General features: G+C 42.2%; 1 protein-coding gene across 1 annotated transcript; it reads left to right on the forward strand.

Annotated features, from left to right (window-relative positions):
* Positions 1 to 5: 5 nt before the first annotated feature.
* Positions 6 to 19,606, forward strand: pusl1 (pseudouridine synthase like 1). The gene is made up of 8 exons (XM_006784456.2): positions 6 to 483; positions 564 to 624; positions 3,126 to 3,313; positions 9,861 to 10,010; positions 11,504 to 11,674; positions 18,638 to 18,692; positions 18,885 to 19,047; positions 19,470 to 19,606. Exons 1-8 carry the CDS (start codon positions 428 to 430, stop codon positions 19,526 to 19,528), a joined length of 903 nt encoding a protein of 300 aa, XP_006784519.2. The 5' UTR covers positions 6 to 427; the 3' UTR covers positions 19,529 to 19,606.
* Positions 19,607 to 19,660: the final 54 nt, after the last annotated feature.

Below are 19,660 nucleotides of genomic sequence, written 5' to 3' on the forward strand. Positions count from 1 at the left end.
CAATGTGGAAGGAGGCAAGCATCCAGAAATGATGCTGTGTAGTAACGTGCACTGAACATAGGTGTCACAGCTTGGATAGCGTCATACAGTGCACGTGCCGTCTCACTGCTAGTTATCACGCGGCGCTTGTAACAGCTCTTTTATCGGGTCTGCACTGTACTACAGCCTCGTGACATAGTAACGTGCGCTCTCATATGTCAACAGAAGAATTCTAACAGCTGTTGTCTCCAGTGTACTTCCGGACTGCACTTCAGAGGGTTCTCGGTGGTACTTGGAGGTGAGGGGTCGTGTCTGGCTAGCACAGGAACGTTTCACCAGGTTCAGTCTGCAGGGACATCAGTCACAGCTGGATCCATGAAATGATTCTGCATAGCAGTTTTTCCACTCTCGTAAACGAGGAACATGCACAGTGACATTTCGAGTCAACATGCACAACCGGGCTCGTTACCTCATATTTTTTCAGTACATCGGAACAAAATACCGGTAGGTTACAGGGCACACTGAGATGTTATATTTTATTATTACTATTTTTGAATGTACCACTACTGTTATCATTATTGCAGTGGAGCAGTGAAAGTCCCTCCACATCAGCTGGGGAAGAAAGGGGTCCAGGACCACTTGGAGGTATGTTTTAACTCACTTAAAGCTAAGTGACAAGTTGCCTTTGAGCTGCTAGTATTAAATGTAGTTAGGCTTAAAAAGCTGTGTCATGATTTTATGAGTCTGCTTAGCTTAGTAATTCATTATAGGCCTTAAATCCTCTAGGTCTCTGATCCACTCATCAAAAGTAGCGTCATATGGTGTAATGCATAAGCATTTAATTAATCTCTGACTTGGATCCTTTTTTCTGGGCTTGTTTGTCATATATATAAAAAAAACTTTACAATCTCAACTTTATGCCGATGCCTTTTGAAAATCTAAAAAGTGAGAATGATCAGACTGCTGTCTGGTGATTAAAGGCAGTTTCAATAAATAATTCAACGGCAGCAAGGATCCACATGAGAAATGGGACTAATGTTAACGGCCACACCAGTAAGCTTATAAAGAAATAAAACTAACTCTCTGAGGTCTAAGTCATGGACCGGTCCTTTTCTACTCTACCTGAGCAGTCAAAGCACTTTATACAACACGCCTCATTCTCCCTTTCACACCCTTTCTATGTAACATTCACACTCCGATGGATGCATCTAAGAGCAACTTAGGGTTAGTGTCTTGCAAAAGGTAAGGCAATTGGTAGATTGGTAGATGACCCGCTCTACCTCCTGAGCTACATCCACCCCTTGGGATCATAAGTGCAAACCCTAAATGCCTGAATCCCAAATATCTTTAGAGATTATCTAAAATATAACATTAAATGTGATTTAGAACATTTTTGCTTTTGCATGTGTTATTTTTCATAGTTACCACATCATAAAATATCTAAATAGCTTCTGTGTTGTTTACAGTAAGATGTGTTCACAACAGAAACACTGTTAATTTGTTGGCTTTAATCTGTTTTTGTGGTGTAGGACTAGGGATGGGTATTGATAAGATTTTCACGATTCCGATTCCATTTTCGATTCTGTTTAACGATTCGATTCTCTTATCGATTCTTTTTAACAAAGGAGAACACTAAGGTCGATTAGCTTAGAACTTTGTTTTATATCTTCTCTTTGAACAAGATAGAAATTTAGGAGTAACATGGCCTTACAAACCCAACAGTGAGATCTTAAGAGATCCACAGCCTACGGCTCTTTAATGGGGTGTCACAGCATCCCCAGGAAAAAAAATTGTAAATGTAAAACAATAAAATAAATATTCTTCTGTAGCAATAACAAAGTATAACATAAATTATTCTGTAGCAATTACACAAGAATATCCAGTAATGTCCCTGCCTACAATTAAACACATTCACTTACTGAAAATTGGGGGCATCTGCTGTGGCAAATGGGTGCAAGGCTTTTACCACAAACTTAGTCACTGCTCGGTGACATTCGTCTATCCTGGCCTGAAAGGAGACGCTACCGGTAGACTGCAGCGAGAACTGCCAGCATCTGAGCCAGCCAGACTCTGTCTGTCTCATCATGGTCACCTAAATGCACAGCTAACATAATATGCACTGTTAGTTGATTATTTACCTGCCGCATTAACGGGAGAGGACGTGCAAACGTTACCGCTGCTACTGGGTTGAGATTCACGAGTCCGGAGCGGAATTAAAAACACGACATTCATTTAAGGTTATCGTGGTTTTGTGAGCAAATGCTTTTGCATACTCGTAGTGTTTCCTCCCTTAAATGAAATATCTACTTTTCATGTATTGCAAGTTGCCCTGTTGTCATCCGTTCTCGTAAAGTATAACCAAACTTTTGAGCGTTCGAGCCGCTTAGGCGCCGTGTTTCCTGCCAGGTAAATGACGCTCCGCAACGTGGTGACGTCATTCGGGGAGACTGGAATCGATAACGGAATCGTTTGCAAAAATGGCAAACAATTCCAAGGAATTGAAACAGTGGGAACCGGTTCTCAACAAGAACCGGTTTTCGATACCCATCCCTATGTAGGACTTATATGCATCAAACTGTCAATAAAATCCACATAACTGCACTGTTAGGAATAAAACCTGGCATACAGTTTGAAGTCTGTACGTTCTGCTCTTTCCAAACATGGACTAAGCCAGGCTCTATCGTGCTTCTAAGTTGTCAAAAATCTAACACGCCCATTGACTCCAGAGGGTGAATAATGAAGTTCAGCTTATTGGTGTGGCACTCCACACCTGGGTTGAGCACTACAATCACCAAACTTATGATATGACGCATAAACAAGGTTCCTGTTTCACATCCAGCTGCTTCGTGGATTGTTGCATGTCTTTCTTGATCACTGTCTGTTCCTTGTTTTCTTGTCAGCTCTCTACTGTCTACTGTTTCTAATAAAGGCATAAAAAGCCCAAAAATAAGCACAGAGAGAAGGAAACACAGATTACAGGGCAAAAAAAGATCAGTCTTTCTTGTCACATCATGCCTCTGTTCACAGCTCTGTTTGATAACTATTTGAGGCAGACAAGGCTGTGAGTGGCTTCATAAGTTTATTTGTTTTCCAGGCTATCAACCCAAAGCTATATATATCTAAAAAGATCTTTTTGTCTTGTGTAGGATGCAATCCAGCGACTGAGGCCAGTCAACCCTGTATCCCTGTCAGTTTCCAGCAGGACGGACACGGGTGTCCACGCCCTCTCTAACTCCGCACACTTTGACCTGCAACGCAAGAATGACAAGCTGCCGTTCACTGAAGATATTCTTGTTCAGGCGCTGAATTTCCACCTTGGGACAGAACAAATCAGGTGAGTAAAGGGTCATGAAACTCTGTGTGAGTGCATGAGTGCTTTTATGACTTTGTAAGTCTCTGAGTTATGTAATTAAGCCACTTAAGCCAAATAAAAACACATTTCTCTGTCTCTGAGATCAGTTTTCTCTAAACACATTATAGAAACAGTGAGACATCAAAAGGTACGTGAACATAACCTGAATGAGTGCTAAAGTAGTTTCCTTTAGCACTACTTGAACTTGCCCCCCCAAGAAATTGACCTAAATATAACTTTTTTAATCCTCTTACACTGAGTGAATACAGTTTAGTCAGCTGGTGAAGCAGCTGCCTCGTGTTTTCTCTGATAGATGGTGTTGCCATCTTGTTACAACTGACCTGTCAAGTAGCTTGAAAAACAGTGTGCAAGTGCCAGTGTGTTCTCTGTTGTTGGCAATAGGTGGTCAAACCAAGCAAGATTTTTATTCATTAACTGCACTGTACATTTTAATACATAGAAACCATTCCTGGCATTATTTTCGCCTGATCAAAATAGTTTTCAAAAAGCTATTATGAATTTTTATAATTGGCACAATTTAACCTGATTGACTGCTCCATAAATAACACCAATGAGAAATAAAAATAGAAATGTTTACTATGGAGATACACAGGATATGGTCAAACATATGCAGACGTACATTCACTGGTTGTTTCGTTAGGTACACCTTGCTAGTACCAGGTTAGAATCCCTTTTGCCTTCAGAACTGCTTTAATTCTTCAAGCATAGATTCAACAAGGTGCTGGAAACATTTTGGTCCATATTGATATGTAAACATCACACAGTTGTTGCAGAGTTTATCAGTTGCACATCCATGATGAGAGTTTCTCAGTCCATCACATCCCAAAGGTGCTCTATTGGATTGAGATCTGGGGACTGCGGGGCTTATTTGAGTACAGTGAACACATTGTCATGTTAAAGAAACCAGTTTGTGATGGTTTGAGGTTTGTGTCATCTGAAGAAGAGTTCACTGTGGTCATGAAAGCATAAAAGCAACAATACTCAGGTTGGCTGTAAATGGTAAATGGCCTGCATTTGTATAGCGCTTTTCTAGTCCTTAAGGACCCCAAAGCGCTTTACACTACATTCAGTCATTCACCCATTCACACACTGGCGATGGTAAGCTACATTGTAGCCACAGCTGCCCTGGGGCGCACTGACAGAGGCGAGGCTGCCAGGCTGCCAGGCGCCACCGGGCCCTCTGACCACCACCAGTAGGCAAACATGGGGTTAGTATCTTTTTTTTTTTTTTTTTTTTTTTTTGCCTGTCCCATTTGGTTCTTTAGCCGTCAGAATTGTTGTCTGAAGACCAACAAGGATACCCAATGGATTTATTTTGCCAAATGGATCATCATGGCATTGCCGTATTGGTCCATTTGATCGACCTTTGTTTTTATTATTTATTTTATTTTATTTTCAGTTGTTACAGACGGGACAGACATGAGTGAGGGATAGGAAAGGGAGAAAGAAAGAGGAAGGAAAAGAAAAACAGAAGGGGAGAGGGACAGTGAGAAAGGGGGGGAAAAAAATATCTCCGGGATCACCTGTTGAGAGAAAAAGAATAGAAAACAAGCAAAAAAAACAAAAAAACAAAACAAAGCAACATACTATACACAACACCATCGCATTAATCTAGCTAAGTGTAAACAGCAGTAAATACTAAATATTGAATGTTGTTGTGCAGCACGCAGGACAGACAGCGCACAATGTGCTTTGAAGTAGCAGCCAAGAAAGGTGTGATTTAAGTCTACAAACAGTGAACACCTGTGTGGGTCGGCGCGCTTGTATTCAAATGGTTTCCCCATGTAATGGTCTGCAAGAGGATGTAGAGAGCCATAGCCCTGTCCCTCAGGGCATGAAGGAGATCCAGGCCCCAGACATCCAGAGGTCCCAGAGCCCAAGGAGCCCAAGGAGGACCACCGGAGGGGCATCCGTGCCACCTTCATGGGAAGGGCTGAGGATACCCAGACGAGGGGTCACCCAGTAGCCACCGGGCAGAAACTAGAGGGGGCTGCACCGGCGTGCCCGCCGGCTCCGCCGGCAGCCAGCTGTGCCAGAGTGAACCGAGCCGCAGGCACAGAGGCCAGAGGCCCGAGGGCCCTCCGCGCCCCGGAAGAGGCCTGACTGAGCAGCAGGCGCCAGGCCCCGCCAAGTAGCCACCGGGAGTGAGCTGGCACATGACCTGAGCGCCCAGCCCCGGACACCAAGAACCAACAATGCCGACCCCTGAGGGCAGGGAGTGTGGGGTTAGTATCTTGCCCAAGGATATTTGGCATGCAGCCAGGAGGCAGCCTGGGATCGAACCACCGACCTTCTGATTAGTGGCTGACCTGCTCTGCCACCTGAGCTACAGCCACCCTGAGCTACAACACCACAGGCTGTGGTGTTTAAATGATGCCCAGATGGTATTAAAAGTCTGTCAAAAGTATTCCCCACACCATTAAACCACCATAGAGGATCCACTCTTTCATGCTGTGTCTGGCTAATTCTGACCTTACCATCTGAATCAAAGCGGAAATCAGACCAGGCAATGTTTTTCAGTCACCTGTTGTCCAATTTAGAGGAGGCTGTTTGAGTTGTAGTCTCAGTTTCCTGTTCTTAGCTCAGAGTAGTAAGACCTGGTGTGGTCTTCTGCTGCTGTAGGCCATCTGCTGCAAGGTTCAAAGGGTTGTGCTCATACATTTTCTGCTTGTAGCAAGTGTTTATATTGGTTACTGTTGCCTTCTGGACAGTTTAAAGCAGTCTGGCAATGCTTTTCTGACATCACTGAGTCAATATTGCCCAGAGAACCTCTGCTTCCTGGATATTTGATCTTTTCTGAACCATTTACTGTAAACCCAAGAGATGGATGTGCAGGAAAATCTCAGCAGATCAGCAGTTTCATAAATACTCAGACCAGCCTGTCTGGCACCAACAACCATACTACCTTCAAAGTCACATAAATCACTTACCCTCCCAATTATGATGCTTGAACTTTAAAAGGTCATCTCAACCATGTCTGTATGCCTTTTGCTGCCATTTGATTGGCTGATTAGATATTTATGATAACGAGCAGGGAGCAGCAGTACCTGTTGAGCATAGATACACAGATACATATCCTGAGGGGCATACAGTGGTAAATAAATCCCAGAAAGAAGTATGACTAACTTAAACATCTGCCTCAACAGTTGGGATATACATAGCTGAGGTGAAATGCCATAAGTTCACCTGTTGAATATGTAATGGAAAAGGGCATCTTTAAATACTGCTGCAAACGAGTATCTGCCAACTCCTTTTTTCCTGTGTTTTCTTCATCTCCTCCCCTTGTAATCCCTTCATTACATACATTTACATTATTCAAAGCCATAGTTTGTTTAAGGCTGTTTTGGTTTAGGCTGCTTTGGCATTGTGTTACTTAGTCAGGATTGGAGAGAAGAAGTACAGAACAAAGCAATAGATAAAGAGATGGTATTGGGTAAATGCAGTCAGTGCCAGTGAGAGAGGGCGTGGAAAGACGAGTCTGAATAAAGAGAGAGTGAGTTTGAACAGCGCACGCAGGGAGAAAGAAAGAGGGGAGAGAGAAACTGCTAATCCCCAAACCTGCAGAGAGAAGGTTAGAAAGGATTATCCCTGCTCTGCTTTTTGGTGTATAGCATCTGTTTAGCACGCACATGCACACACGTGGATACACACTGCATCGTTTGTCACTCTATATACACTTTTTGTTTTCAGCTGACACTTAAAATGTAAAAGTGTTTCATACACAAACACACTTCATATGTTTTAGATAGAACGTTTTACTGTTGATGTGAAAGAAAAGCAGTTTGGGGTGTCAGATCTGACATCCCAAACTATCTTTTCCCATCTTGCACAGCGGGAAGAGCTTTTGTTACAGCTACAATGACAATACGGCTCGTCTGCTGCTTCCAGAGACAGAGAGCCAAGGCGAGATTTGAGCACAGCCTGCACACTGTAAAAAATCTCTCTTCTCCTTCAGCTTCATTTGTCTTCTGAGCTGCTGTGAAAATTGGCCTCAATTAGCCTAAAACGAACGGCTCTTTTCACATAAAAGGAAACTGCTGAATAGCAAAATAGTGCCATGCTAAACAATGCCCCAGTTCCCAAATGTGTGACGCCATGCTTTGTACACTGCTAATGAAAATTTTACGTGCATGTGTGTGTGGTTTGGAGGCCATCGAAAGGCTGTCACTTCACATTGGTGCAGCCGCTGAAGGCAGATGCAAGGGTTTCCTCTGCCACGTGTCACACCCAATCTCCTCCCCTGGAAACGTAACCTAGTTTCCCCGGTTGCACACAAACACACGCTTACATAGACACAATACACATGTGCAGATACCAATTGCCGTCGCACACATTCTCAAGCACATGCGTGACTGAATGCGTACTCTGTGTGCTGGCACAAACATGTGATCAAACACTATAGGGTGCTAATGTGCTTTGTGCAGTCCTTTTTACACTGATGCAGGTGAATGCAGCTCTTTGTTCTTGAAGGTTACAGAGACATGAATTAAGGAACCTCATCTGTCACGGTATTGTAATTATAAGTGTTTTATTATTAAAAGGGGTCAAGGGGGTCACCACAGCGGGTAGCTCCACATATTTGATTTGGCAGGTTTGTATGCCAGATGCCCTCCTTGATATAAGCCCAGAGGGATCTGTGTCACCAGGATTGAACCAGGCAAATGTGTAAACCTTGTACAATATGGAGCCATTTATTTTATTGTCATTATTAGTGTAAATTATTACATCTTTGCCTTCTTATATGTTGTGGAACAAGATGAATTAACATGAATTAGAATACATTTGTTGTGCGGTGCTTTCGGTATATGAACAAAAGCTTAAAAGACGAACATTGACATCAGCTTTAGGTGTTGTTTGGTTTTACATCTAAACCGCAAATATTAGCACGCTGAACCGCTGTAACACCTATAAATACTCATTGGGCACTTTGTTAGCCACACCTGTTTAGCTGTTTGTTTAATCAGTAACTGGCATAAACAATTAAGCATATAAAGTGCTGTGAAAAAGTATTTGCCCTGGGATTTGCTAATTTTGCTTCAGATCATCAAATAAATTAAAATATTAGACAAAGATAACAGAGTAAACACAAAATTCAGTTTTTAGATGATGACCCTCGTTTGTTAATTTTTAAAAAAAACGGCCCTATGTGGGGAAAAAATTGGTTCCTAAACATAATAACTGGTTGGCTGGGAAGGTTCACCACTGTTCCAAGTTGTTCCCATTTCTGGATAATGGCTCTCGCCGTGGTTTGCTGGACTTGTTTCTGCATAGAGCCAGGTAGCTTTGGATAGCTTTTTTTCCCTCAATAAATGAAATCATCATTTAAAAACTGCATTTACTCAGGTTAGCTTTGTCAAATAATAAAAGCTGTTTGATGATCTGAAACTTGTAAGTGTGACAAATCAGGAAGCAAGCATGAAATCAGGAACAAGGAGAAGTCGTTTTTCACAGCACTGCTGACATTGTGAAGTTCAAACAGCATCAGAATGAAGAAGCTCTAAAGAAAAAAGTGGGTCCACCTTGATGCTCGCAAGGTGTACTTAATAAAATGGCCAGTGGTTGCGAGTTAAGTGTTACGCCTCTTAAATGGTAAAATGCTTTTTGAGTATGTGTCAGTGCAGATTATAAGCTTGGCTATTGATGAAATGTAATTGTATGCATAGCAGCTGTTGTTATAACTGACTGTAATACTGTGACAAAGGAGGAAAGATTTGCCCTACATTGCATTAAATCGATAGTAATAGTGAATTTCTGTGCAATCTGACAATAAATTCTTGATCTTAATCAAAAATGATTCAGATATTTTCATTACTGCTGTAGCATCAATCAGACACGAGGACAGCTTAAAACTATTAAAAGGGGGGGGGGAAATCCCCTTTTTGTTCAAACTCTCTGTAAATCTCAGTTTGGTTCATTGTTCTAGTAATGACACTGCACGCAGCAGAGTAATTAAATTGTACGTGCAGAACCTGTAGCCCTAAATGCCAGTGTCATTCTTCAGTCTACTTTAAGACGTCTCGCAGAATCAGGAATCGATCCAGTCTGTTACTTATTACATCAGTCCCTGCCTCTGCGCGCAAAAACACAGGAAGTGTCTGGTGTTATCCTGCTGGAATCGCATCAGAGAGGCTCAGCCTGAGATTCTGCTCTGATGTTAACTGTGTTAAAATAAGCTCTGGCTTTTCAGTGCTCTTGGCAGCCTTTTTAGGACTCTGTTGGTGTGTCTTTGTGTTAAAAGCTGCAATGCTGGCACTTTGGAGCATGGCTTGTACACAGTTTTTCTAGCTGGGAGTACACAAAGGAGCATTGACACCATCTTTGCTATGGGACTGCCTCTACAAAGAAAGAATCAGAGATAGTTTTGTTCTCACTGAACAGCCAGACTGAATGTTTAAAGATCACCTCCAGGCTTCAGTGCAGATGTATAAGAATATTTATGAATGTGCAGGTTTCAAGTTTCTTCATCCTAAATCCTAGGTTTCACTTCTCTTTGTCCATTTTATTTCAGGATCACCCGTGCCCACCGTGTTCCTCATGACTTCCATGCCCGTTTCCGTGCCCAGTCTCGGACCTACATCTACCGAATAGCGTTGGGAATCTCCCACCACTCTCTCCTTCCCCTCACAGACTGGGATCTGTGCTGGAGCCTCCGCAACACGTGAGTTATCCCAGTTTATGCACCACCCCTCCCTTTTCTCAGTCATGTCTTTTTCTTTTTCATGTGTTAGTGTGCATGCGCATGATGTCTGCCTTAAAAAAATAAATAAGGGCTCAGTCTGAAGCTGAATCTGACTGTGTATATGTGTAAAAGCAGAGACACACTCTTTCTGTGTAATGGAGACTCAGACCAGAAAAATGGCACATTGAACACATGAATAGTCCACATGCACCATGCAGGAGGTGCACATTAGAGACAGCCAAACGAAGTGTTTTATCTGAGCTGATGTGCAAAATACAAACAAAGGAGGAGGAAGGAGAGGAGAGAGGATGCATAGAGTGTAAAAAGTAGGAAAGAGATTAAATGGCGTGGGCTTCGAAGCTTACACAAGGTTCTTGTAGCTGTGATTGGAAAAACTGGCCACAAAGAGAAACATTTTAGTTTGTGTTTGAGCGTTTGTATCTTTTTTTCTCCTCACTTTTTTGGGGAAAAGTAGGGCAAGATAAGCTGCGGGCTTTTATACGTGCAGAACAACACCCACGCATTTCACCCTTTCTTTCCCTTCTTTTCTGCTTCTGTCCATTTTTTTTTCTCAATCTCTTTCTTTTTCTCCTTCCTTTCTTCACTAACTTCTTTCTCTGGATCTTCTGCTTTGTTATCGCTCTCTCATGTTCAGCATTCATGTTGCTCTTCACACCCCTGAGCGTCTCAGCCTCAGCTGCGTCTCTCTTTTCCTGTCTTTGATGCGCCTCTCCAGCGTCATCACACTCGCTCCATTTCTCCCACTGCAATAAAAAAAGTTACTTTTTTTTAAAACATTTTTTTTAAGATCATTTGAATGTTGGAATTCAGTGACCACGTTATCATTAATGTCTGGCTCTCTTCCAAAGTGTGTCACAGTTCTGTCTTCCTTCCCTCTTACCAACTGGTCACAGCTGCCCCCCCCCCCAACATAGCGAAAAGTAAGGACTTAATGATTTGTTAATTAGACCGCTAAGATATTTTTTGCACATCTTGATTCATTCCTGATTCTTATGTTAAAATTTTTATTACTCAGCACACTTCTCCTTTTTCCCGCTCACTCTCTCTCCTCCCTCTCTCTTTGTCAGATCATATTTAAGCAGCAAATGAAGCGTGAGACTGGAGAGAATCTAATCACCGGCTCGCTCTGGTTCTCTGCCTTAAATGAGCTGGTCGTGGGCATGCTCTGCTCTCTCACGTGGCATTATCTTTCTGTTACATAAGTTTTCCACTAAATTATTCATGGAGTTCTGAAAAGATGTACTTCATGTGTACATTTGTGGCTGACCTTGCTGTTCAGCCAGGTCACTCTTGTGTGACGCTGCAATATCAAGAGTTAGCTTTCAAATCTTGATTCAGGAGCTCTGATGACCTCAGAATCTTCACATTTTCCTGGTTTTTAAATGCAGTGTACTACTGTAAACGGTCACTTGTATAAAAAGTGTGTTTTTCTTTATTCTGTCTTTCATCAGAGAGCTAAACGTGGACGCTATGCACGAGGCAGCTTCCCTACTGGTTGGGACTCACGATTTCAGCAGCTTTAGGGCCGTCAACTCTGATCTGCCTTTCAAAAATCCTGTGAAGACGATGGATGTGATCAGTATACAGCAGGGAAACTCCTTTGCATATGCTCACTTCCACAGGTAGGCCACAGTACAGTGGGGCAAAAAAGTATTTAGTCAGCCACCGATTGTGCAAGTTCCCCCACTTAAAATGATGACAGAGGTCAGTAATTTGCACCAGAGGTACACTTCAACTGTGAGAGACAGAATGTGAAAAAAAAATCCATGAATTCACATGGTAGGATTTGTTAAGAATTTATTCGTAAATCAGGGTGGAAAATAAGTATTTGGTCACCTCAAACAAGGAAAATCCCTGGCTCTCACAGACCTGTAACGTCTTCTGTAAGAAGCTTTTCTGTCCCCCACTCGTTACCTGTACGAATGGCACCTGTTTGACCTCATCATCTGTTTAAAAGACACCTGTCCACAGCCTCAACCAGTCAGACTCCAAACTCCGCCATGGCCAAGACCAAAGAGCTTTCGAAGGACACCAGGAAAAGAATTGTAGACCTGCACCAGACTGGGAAGAGTGAATCTACAATAGGCAAGCAGCTTGGTGTGAAAAAATCAACTGTGGGAGCAATCATCAGAAAATGGAAGACATACAAGACCACTGATAATCTCCCTCGATCTGGGGCTCCACGCAAGATCTCATCCCGTGGGGTCAAAATGATCATGAGAACGGTGAGCAAAGATCCCAGAACCACACGGGGGGACCTGGTGAATGACCTGCAGAGAGCTGGGACCAAAGTAACAAAGGTCACCATCAGTAACACACTACAACGGCAGGGAATCAAATCCCGCAGTGCCAGACGTGTTCCGCTGCTGAAGCCAGTGCATGTCCAGGCCCGTCTGAAGTTTGCCAGAGAGCACATGGATGATACAGCAGAGGATTGGGAGAATGTCATGTGGTCAGATGAAACCAAAGTAGAACTTTTTGGTATAAACTCAACTCGTCGTGTTTGGAGGAAGAAGAATACTGAGTTGCATCCCAAGAACACCATACCTACTGTGAAGCATGGGGGTGGAAACATCATGCTATGGGGCTGTTTTTCTGCCAAGGGGGCAGGACGACTGATCCGTGTTAAGGACAGAATGAATGGGGCCAAGTATCGTGAGATTTTGAGCCAAAACCTCCTTCCATCAGTGAGAACTTTGAAGATGAAACGAGGCTGGGTCTTCCAACATGACAATGATCCAAAACACACCGCCCGGGCAACAAAGGAGTGGCTCCGTAGAAGCATTTGAAAGTCCTGGAGTGGCCTAGCCAGTCTCCCGACCTCAACCCCATAGAAAATCTGTGGCGGGAGTTGAAAGTCTGTGTTGCTCGGCGACAGCCCCAAAACATCACTGCTCTTGAGAAGATCTGCATGGAGGAATGGGCCAAAATACCAGCTACTGTGTGTGCAAACCTGGTAAAGACCTATAGTAAACGTTTGACCTCTGTTATTGCCAACAAAGGTTATGTTACAAAGTATTGAGTTGTATTTTTGTTATTGACCAAATACTTATTTTCCACCCTGATTTACGAATAAATTCTTTACAGATCCTACCATGTGAATTCATGGATTTTTTTTTCACATTCTGTCTCTCACAGTTGAAGTGTACCTCTGGTGCAAATTACTGACCTCTGTCATCATTTTAAGTGGGGGAACTTGCACAATCGGTGGCTGACTAAATACTTTTTTGCCCCACTGTATGTATTGAGACCACAATACCTACGACCAAGTTATTATGGAATTGGATACATTATGTAAGGCAAAAAACAAGGTTTGTACAATTTTAACCAGCTTTTTAACCACAAAGTCAATATTTGGTACAAACACCTTTACCTCTCTCAGGCAAACGTCCCTGTAATTCCTTTAAGTAGTCTTCGGGAATAGTTCTCCTGGCATCTTGAAGGACATTCAAAGCTCTTCTTTGGATGTTGGTTGAATTGTGTTCTGTTAAGATAAGATAAGATGACCTTTATTAGTCCCACAGGTGGGAAATTTGTTTTGTTACAGCAAAATTGCAAAGTTATGTAGCAGAAATTAGAAAACACTGGAATGCAATAAAATAAAATAAAATAAAATGCTATATACAATAGAATAAAATAGAATAGAATAATATATACAATAGAATAAAAAAGAAACACAAATGCTATATACAACTGAGTAAGAAAATACAAAAGTACAACTTCGTCAGAAGAAGAATTGTACAAGAATTGCACATATAGCAGTCTTATTGCACGTGTGAGGGTTTTGATCAGCTGCAAAAGTCTTTGTTGTGGAGTCTGACAGCAGTGGGGAGGAAAGACCTGCGAAATCTCTCCGTCCCACACCGTGGGTGCCGCAGTCTCCCACTGAAGAAGCTGCTCAGTGCTGTCAGAGTCTCTTGCATGGGGCGGGAGATGTTGTCCAACAGGTGTTGTTGTCCAACAGATGTTGTTCTCTGTCAAGATGATCCCACACTGCTTCAATAATGTTAAAGACTGTGTTTCATTGTGTATTTTTCTATTCAGGTACACTTTTATTGCATTGGCGGTGTGTTTGGGATAATTGTCATCCTGAGAAATGAAGCTGTCACCACTCATTTGCTTTCCAGATGCTATTACACGGTGGATCAAAGCCTGATGGTGCTTTTCTGCAGTCATGTTTCCATCAGTTCTGACAAATCTCCAACACTGCTGGCTGAAATGTTGACCCAAACCATGACAGAGCCTCCACTATATTTTGCAGATGGCTTTAGACACTCACTGTTGTGCTTTACTTCTGACTTCCTCCTCCGTACATGTTGCCAACAATTTGAACAAGTAATGACAAATTTGGATTAAATTTGGGTCCCAATGGTGGCGCTGCCATCCCTCCATTTCTGATGAGGCTTTGGTAAACAGTAGATGGATCAACTAACGGGCCAGATTCATCTCTCAGGTGCTGTGTCAGGTTTTTTCTGGATTATTTCCTATTTCTTGAGGACATGACTTTCAGATTCTGCAGATACTTTTCTTTTTTGGCACGTCCTTTCTTCTTTTCTCCTCCACATGTCCAGTTTCACAAAGGACACACTGCACACCGTGCCAAGATATACCAAGTTTTTGGCTAATTACTTTTAGGGAATCACCTGTTGGTGCAAAATACATTGCAAAGCTGATACTAGCTATGTGTTACAAACTAGTGTAGTTAGCTAAGTGTAAATAAGCAGCTTAAAAAGCTAAAAATACTTACATAAAAAATAGATTTGAGAAACTTTATGTAAGATTTTACATTCTGAATACGGTTTCATGTGTTTTCTTGCATGGAGTTAGAAAAAACGAATGCAGTCCAGTTACGGTCACAGAAATGGAAAGGGGTGAAACAGCAAGCCAAAATGCATCTGTTAGCAACTCTGCAGCTTTTGTAACTACTTCCAGACAAATTATGTATAACACATAACTGTAAAATATTTGCTTCTTATTACCAAAGCTCGAGTATGAGATGTGCTTCAACCACAGAACAACTGTTAATGCCCTTTGACAAACCAGGTGTGGCTGTTAGATCATACAGTTTCTGTTTGCTAATGTGCTGTCTGTGCTTGTATGTTAAGCAGGTTTGTGTGCTTTAGACAATGAGGATCCTTCATAAGTGGATATGGAGAAAGAGGGAGATAAAAGCGAGTGGGGGCCATGTGGGCTCTGGGAGGTTACACATCTTTTTTTTTTTTCTTTTTTTTTCTTTTTTTTTTTCTTTTTGCCTGTCCCATTTGGTTCTTTAGCCGTCAGAATTGTTGTCTGAAGACCAACAAGGATACCCAATGGATTTATTTTGCCAAATGGATCATCATGGCATTGCCGTATTGGTCCATTTGATCAACCTTTGTTTTTATTATTTATTTTATTTTATTTTCAGTTGTTACAGACGGGACAGACATGAGTGAGGGATAGGAAAGGGAGAAAGAAAGAGGAAGGAAAAGAAAAACAGAAGGGGAGAGGGACAGTGAGAAAGGGGGGGAAAAAAATATCTCCGGGATCACCTGTTGAGAGAAAAAGAGTAGAAAACAAGCAAAAAAACAAAACAAAACAAAGCAACATACTATACACAACACCATCGCATTAATCTAGCTAAGTGTAAACAGCAGCAAATACCAAATATTGAACGTTGTTGTGCAGCACGCAGGACAGACAGCGCACAATGTGCTTTGAAGTAGCAGCCAAGAAAGGTGTGATTCAAGTCTACGAACAGCAAACACCTGTGTGCACACCTGTGTGGATCGGCGCGCTTGTATTCAAATGGTTTCCCCATGTAATGGTCTGCAAGAGGATGTAGAGAGCCATAGCCCTGTCCCCCAGGGCATGAAGCAGGCATGGGGGAGATCCAGGCCCCAGACATCCAGAGGCCCCAGAGTGCAAGAGCCCAAGGAGGACCACCGGAGGGGCATCCGTGCCACCTTCATGGGAAGGGCTGAGGATCCCCAGACGAGGGGTCACCCAGTAGCCGCCAGGCAGAAACTAGAGGGGGCTGCACCGGCGTGCCCGCCGGCTCCGCCGGCAGCCAGCTGTGCCAGAGTGAACCGAGCCGCAGGCACAGAGGCCGGAGGCCCGAGGGAGGTTACACATCTATGGGGGTTACTCTGGCTGCCAAATTCCATTTTCACGGGCATTAATTATTTGCCTTGCAAATGTAGTACACAATATGGACCCTGATGGACTGCTTCAGAGTAATATCCCCAATGCACGAGGTGCACCAGGAGGCTGTGGGAACAAGGTTTCCACAGCTGTAATATATTTCACATTATATTTGCACGCAATTGTCTGCGGTTGCAGTTTTGCCAAACAAAACCATTTTCCCTTCTTCTACCCTCTGCAGAATTCCCATGAATGATCCAATGTGGGCCCACATTGGTCTCTGTCGGGTTTTGAAAGCCTACAGCTGAGCTGTGTTTATTTTTTCATGAGGGTCACTATTCTAAGAAACTGTGATAAAATAAAAAGAAACTGACTGATGAATTATTGAGGAGTCTAAGGTTCAACTAAATTTTTGATCCTAAAACGGGGAGATGTGGTCTGTGAGGCTGACTACCTTGGTCTCCATTCAAAGTGGGAAAAAAAAGGCTTTTTTCTAACCTCCCAAAATATTTGATCTTATTTTCATGCATAAGTGAACAGAGATTCATTTTAGGGCCTTGTGTAGCCTTGACTCTGTTTTCACGTTAACATGCTAACATTTGGTAGGTGTGCATTTTAAAATAAGTCTTCACATTTTGAAATTAATATATGCAGAATTCATCACCGTGCCGCAGCAGGAAGTGTGACATCCTTAATTTGTTTGTTTACCATTAGTTTAAGCCACACCAGCATCTAATCCAATCGAGAGGTGTTGCCACAATCCCATAAAATTTGGTAGGTGTACAAAAATTCATATGATTACATTAAGCACAGCTTAACAGAGCACCTAGCTGTTGTCTTGTTACAGTTATAATCATTAGCATGCTAGCATTAAGGACAAAGCACTGTTGTTCATAAAGGACATCATAAAGCTAGCATAATGCTTACTGCTTGATTAAGTCAATTAATAAATAATAAAGTAGTTAACTGACTTATCACGTCAATGCTACCAGCTTGTCCGCCCATCTGAGCAAAATTAACAACTAAAAATTCAGACTGAGCAGCAAACCGCAGCATCACACAGTCGCTGCAGATTTCTTGACTGCACATCCGTGATGTGGATCTCCATTTCCAGCACATCCCAAAGGGTCTCTTTTGGGTTGAGATCTGGTGACTGCGGAGATCATTTGAGTACACTCAACTCATTGTCATGTTCAGTAAACAGGGTGAAATGATCTGAGCTTTGATGATCTAAGACGTGTACACTGTTCTGGTAGCTGCAGTGCTGAGTTGGTACTAAGGGTCCCAAAGTGTACAAAGAAAATATCCCTCACACCATTACACCAATTTTATGTGGTTTGCTCCAATACCTGATTGTTGGAGTAGAAATAAAGATTTATCAGACCAGACAACATTTTTTTTCCAATCTTTTCTTGTCCAGTTGTGGTTTAGCCTCTGTTTACTCTTCTTAGCTCACAGGAGGGGCACCTGGTGCGGTCTTCTGCTGCTGGAGCCCATCTGCTTCACAGTTCCACATGTTTTGTGCTCTTCTGCAAACTTTGGTTATAATAAGTGTTTATTTGAGTTCCTGTTGGCTCCCTACCAGCTTAAAGCAGCCTGGCTTTATAATAATAACACAGTGCTGCAAATGTGCAACAAGAGACCCAGCAGTGCTTTATTCTCATCTGAAGATGCTGCCCTCCGAGTCCACGGGCTAAAAGCCCTGCTCTATAAATCTGTCTCTACATTTCCTACATGTCGAATGTAATCAGACAGCAAGCACTGAGTCAAATTTGCATTTGACCCAATTCTTCCCATGTGCCTGTTTTCTTAGTTCACTCTGTCCTTCCCAAAATAAGAATCAGGGAGAGGTTTATTTTCTTCCTTTCTTTTTTCCCTTTTGAGGGCAGGGGCAAAATAATAATAATAATAATAATATTTTATGTGGCATCACACATAATCCTGTTGGGCCTAAGCTGCAGTGCCATATTTAGTGTGTGACATTTAAACAAATCTGTGCATGATGACAAACCCAGGCTTCATTTGATGCCTGGCATGAATGTCACATCAGTTATATTCACACAGACGGGAACAGCACTGCTGCACAAGAGTGACTTAAGATGTAAAGATATGAGGCTGGATTATTTTCTTTTTTTTTTAAGTTTTTTATTTTTTATTTAATTAGTATTTTTTCACTCAGAGGAATAAATGAGTAGGTGTGCTTTGGATCCACACTCTTGCTTAGTTGTTTTCATCAGACTAAATAATATTACATTACATCTGACAACCATTCACGATGTCCTTTAGGCAGCAGTGCGATGTTTCAACTCCTGTGGCAACATTTAACCTTTCTTTATCCTCACACATTTTCTCCGTGATTCAATGTAGACTTCATGCCTGCTGGCCTTGGTCTCATTAATGTAACATTTCATGTGTAGTGCTTTGAATGTGGCTAAGATACTAATTTTATTTCCTTTTTCCAGAGAGATACCATTCTGGGAGCTGACTTTCACAAGTAAATCTTTTCTATATAAGCAGGTTTGTTGATAATCTTCTCCAGATTTTCTTTCAAGTTATATTTCTATTTCTGTGCGTGTGAGATTACGAGCCAGTAGCGACATCTGCTGGTGGTGACAGAAACTTTATTTAGAATAAAGTAAACATTAAATCTCTTAAAGCAAGCTGTGCATGCTTCTGTGTAAAACCTCTTTATCTGGCCTTTTCCTCCAGGTGCGGAGGATGACGGGGGCAATGGTGGCAGTGGGCCAGGGGCTGCTCTCAGTACCCCAACTGAAGAAAATACTGGAAGCGAGAGACTCTCTGGCCTACCCTCAGGGTATGGCTGCTCCAGCCCACGGCCTTTTCCTCACCAGAGTGGACTACAGGGATACAGGTGAGAATAAAAACTAACTCCAGCAGGAAGGAGTTGGACGAGGTGTAAATCCGCAGCTTCCTGTTGTCTACATTCTCTGTTAAAAATGAAAACATATTCTGAGAAAGCTATAAAATTTAACAGAACATATAATCACTGCTTCAAATGATAAAGCAATCTTCCATCCATTCTCTTCCACTTATCCTTATCAGGATTGGGGGGGCACTTGAAACTATTCCAGCTTATAAAGCAACATTTTTCCATTATGTGTACTCTATGGTAACTAGGATACCCTCCAGCCTCCATGCGACGTTGGAATTGGATAAGCAGCAGAAATTTGATGGATAGGAAAAATATTTTTACTCATATTTTCATCTTTTGGGGAAAGAAAAAGGAACATTTTTATGTATTCTTCCTGTCTCAAGTTCTGTTTGTCTCCTCAGACCTGCAGCTTTCACCACAGCTGTCAGAGGAACTGCTCACCTCCACCAGGAAGGATTGATGCTACTTGAATATTCTATTTGTATGCATTTCCAAATGTCTTTATGTCAAATAAAACGAATATAATAAAGTTTGTGATTTAATGTATAACATGCTGTGTATTCACTCGTGTACTAAAAACGGTGATTGTACT

Source organism: Neolamprologus brichardi, chromosome 5, assembly GCF_056152115.1.
Source record: "Neolamprologus brichardi isolate AB-2024 chromosome 5, ASM5615211v1, whole genome shotgun sequence".
In the NCBI taxonomy this organism is placed as follows: Eukaryota; Metazoa; Chordata; class Actinopteri; order Cichliformes; family Cichlidae; genus Neolamprologus; species Neolamprologus brichardi.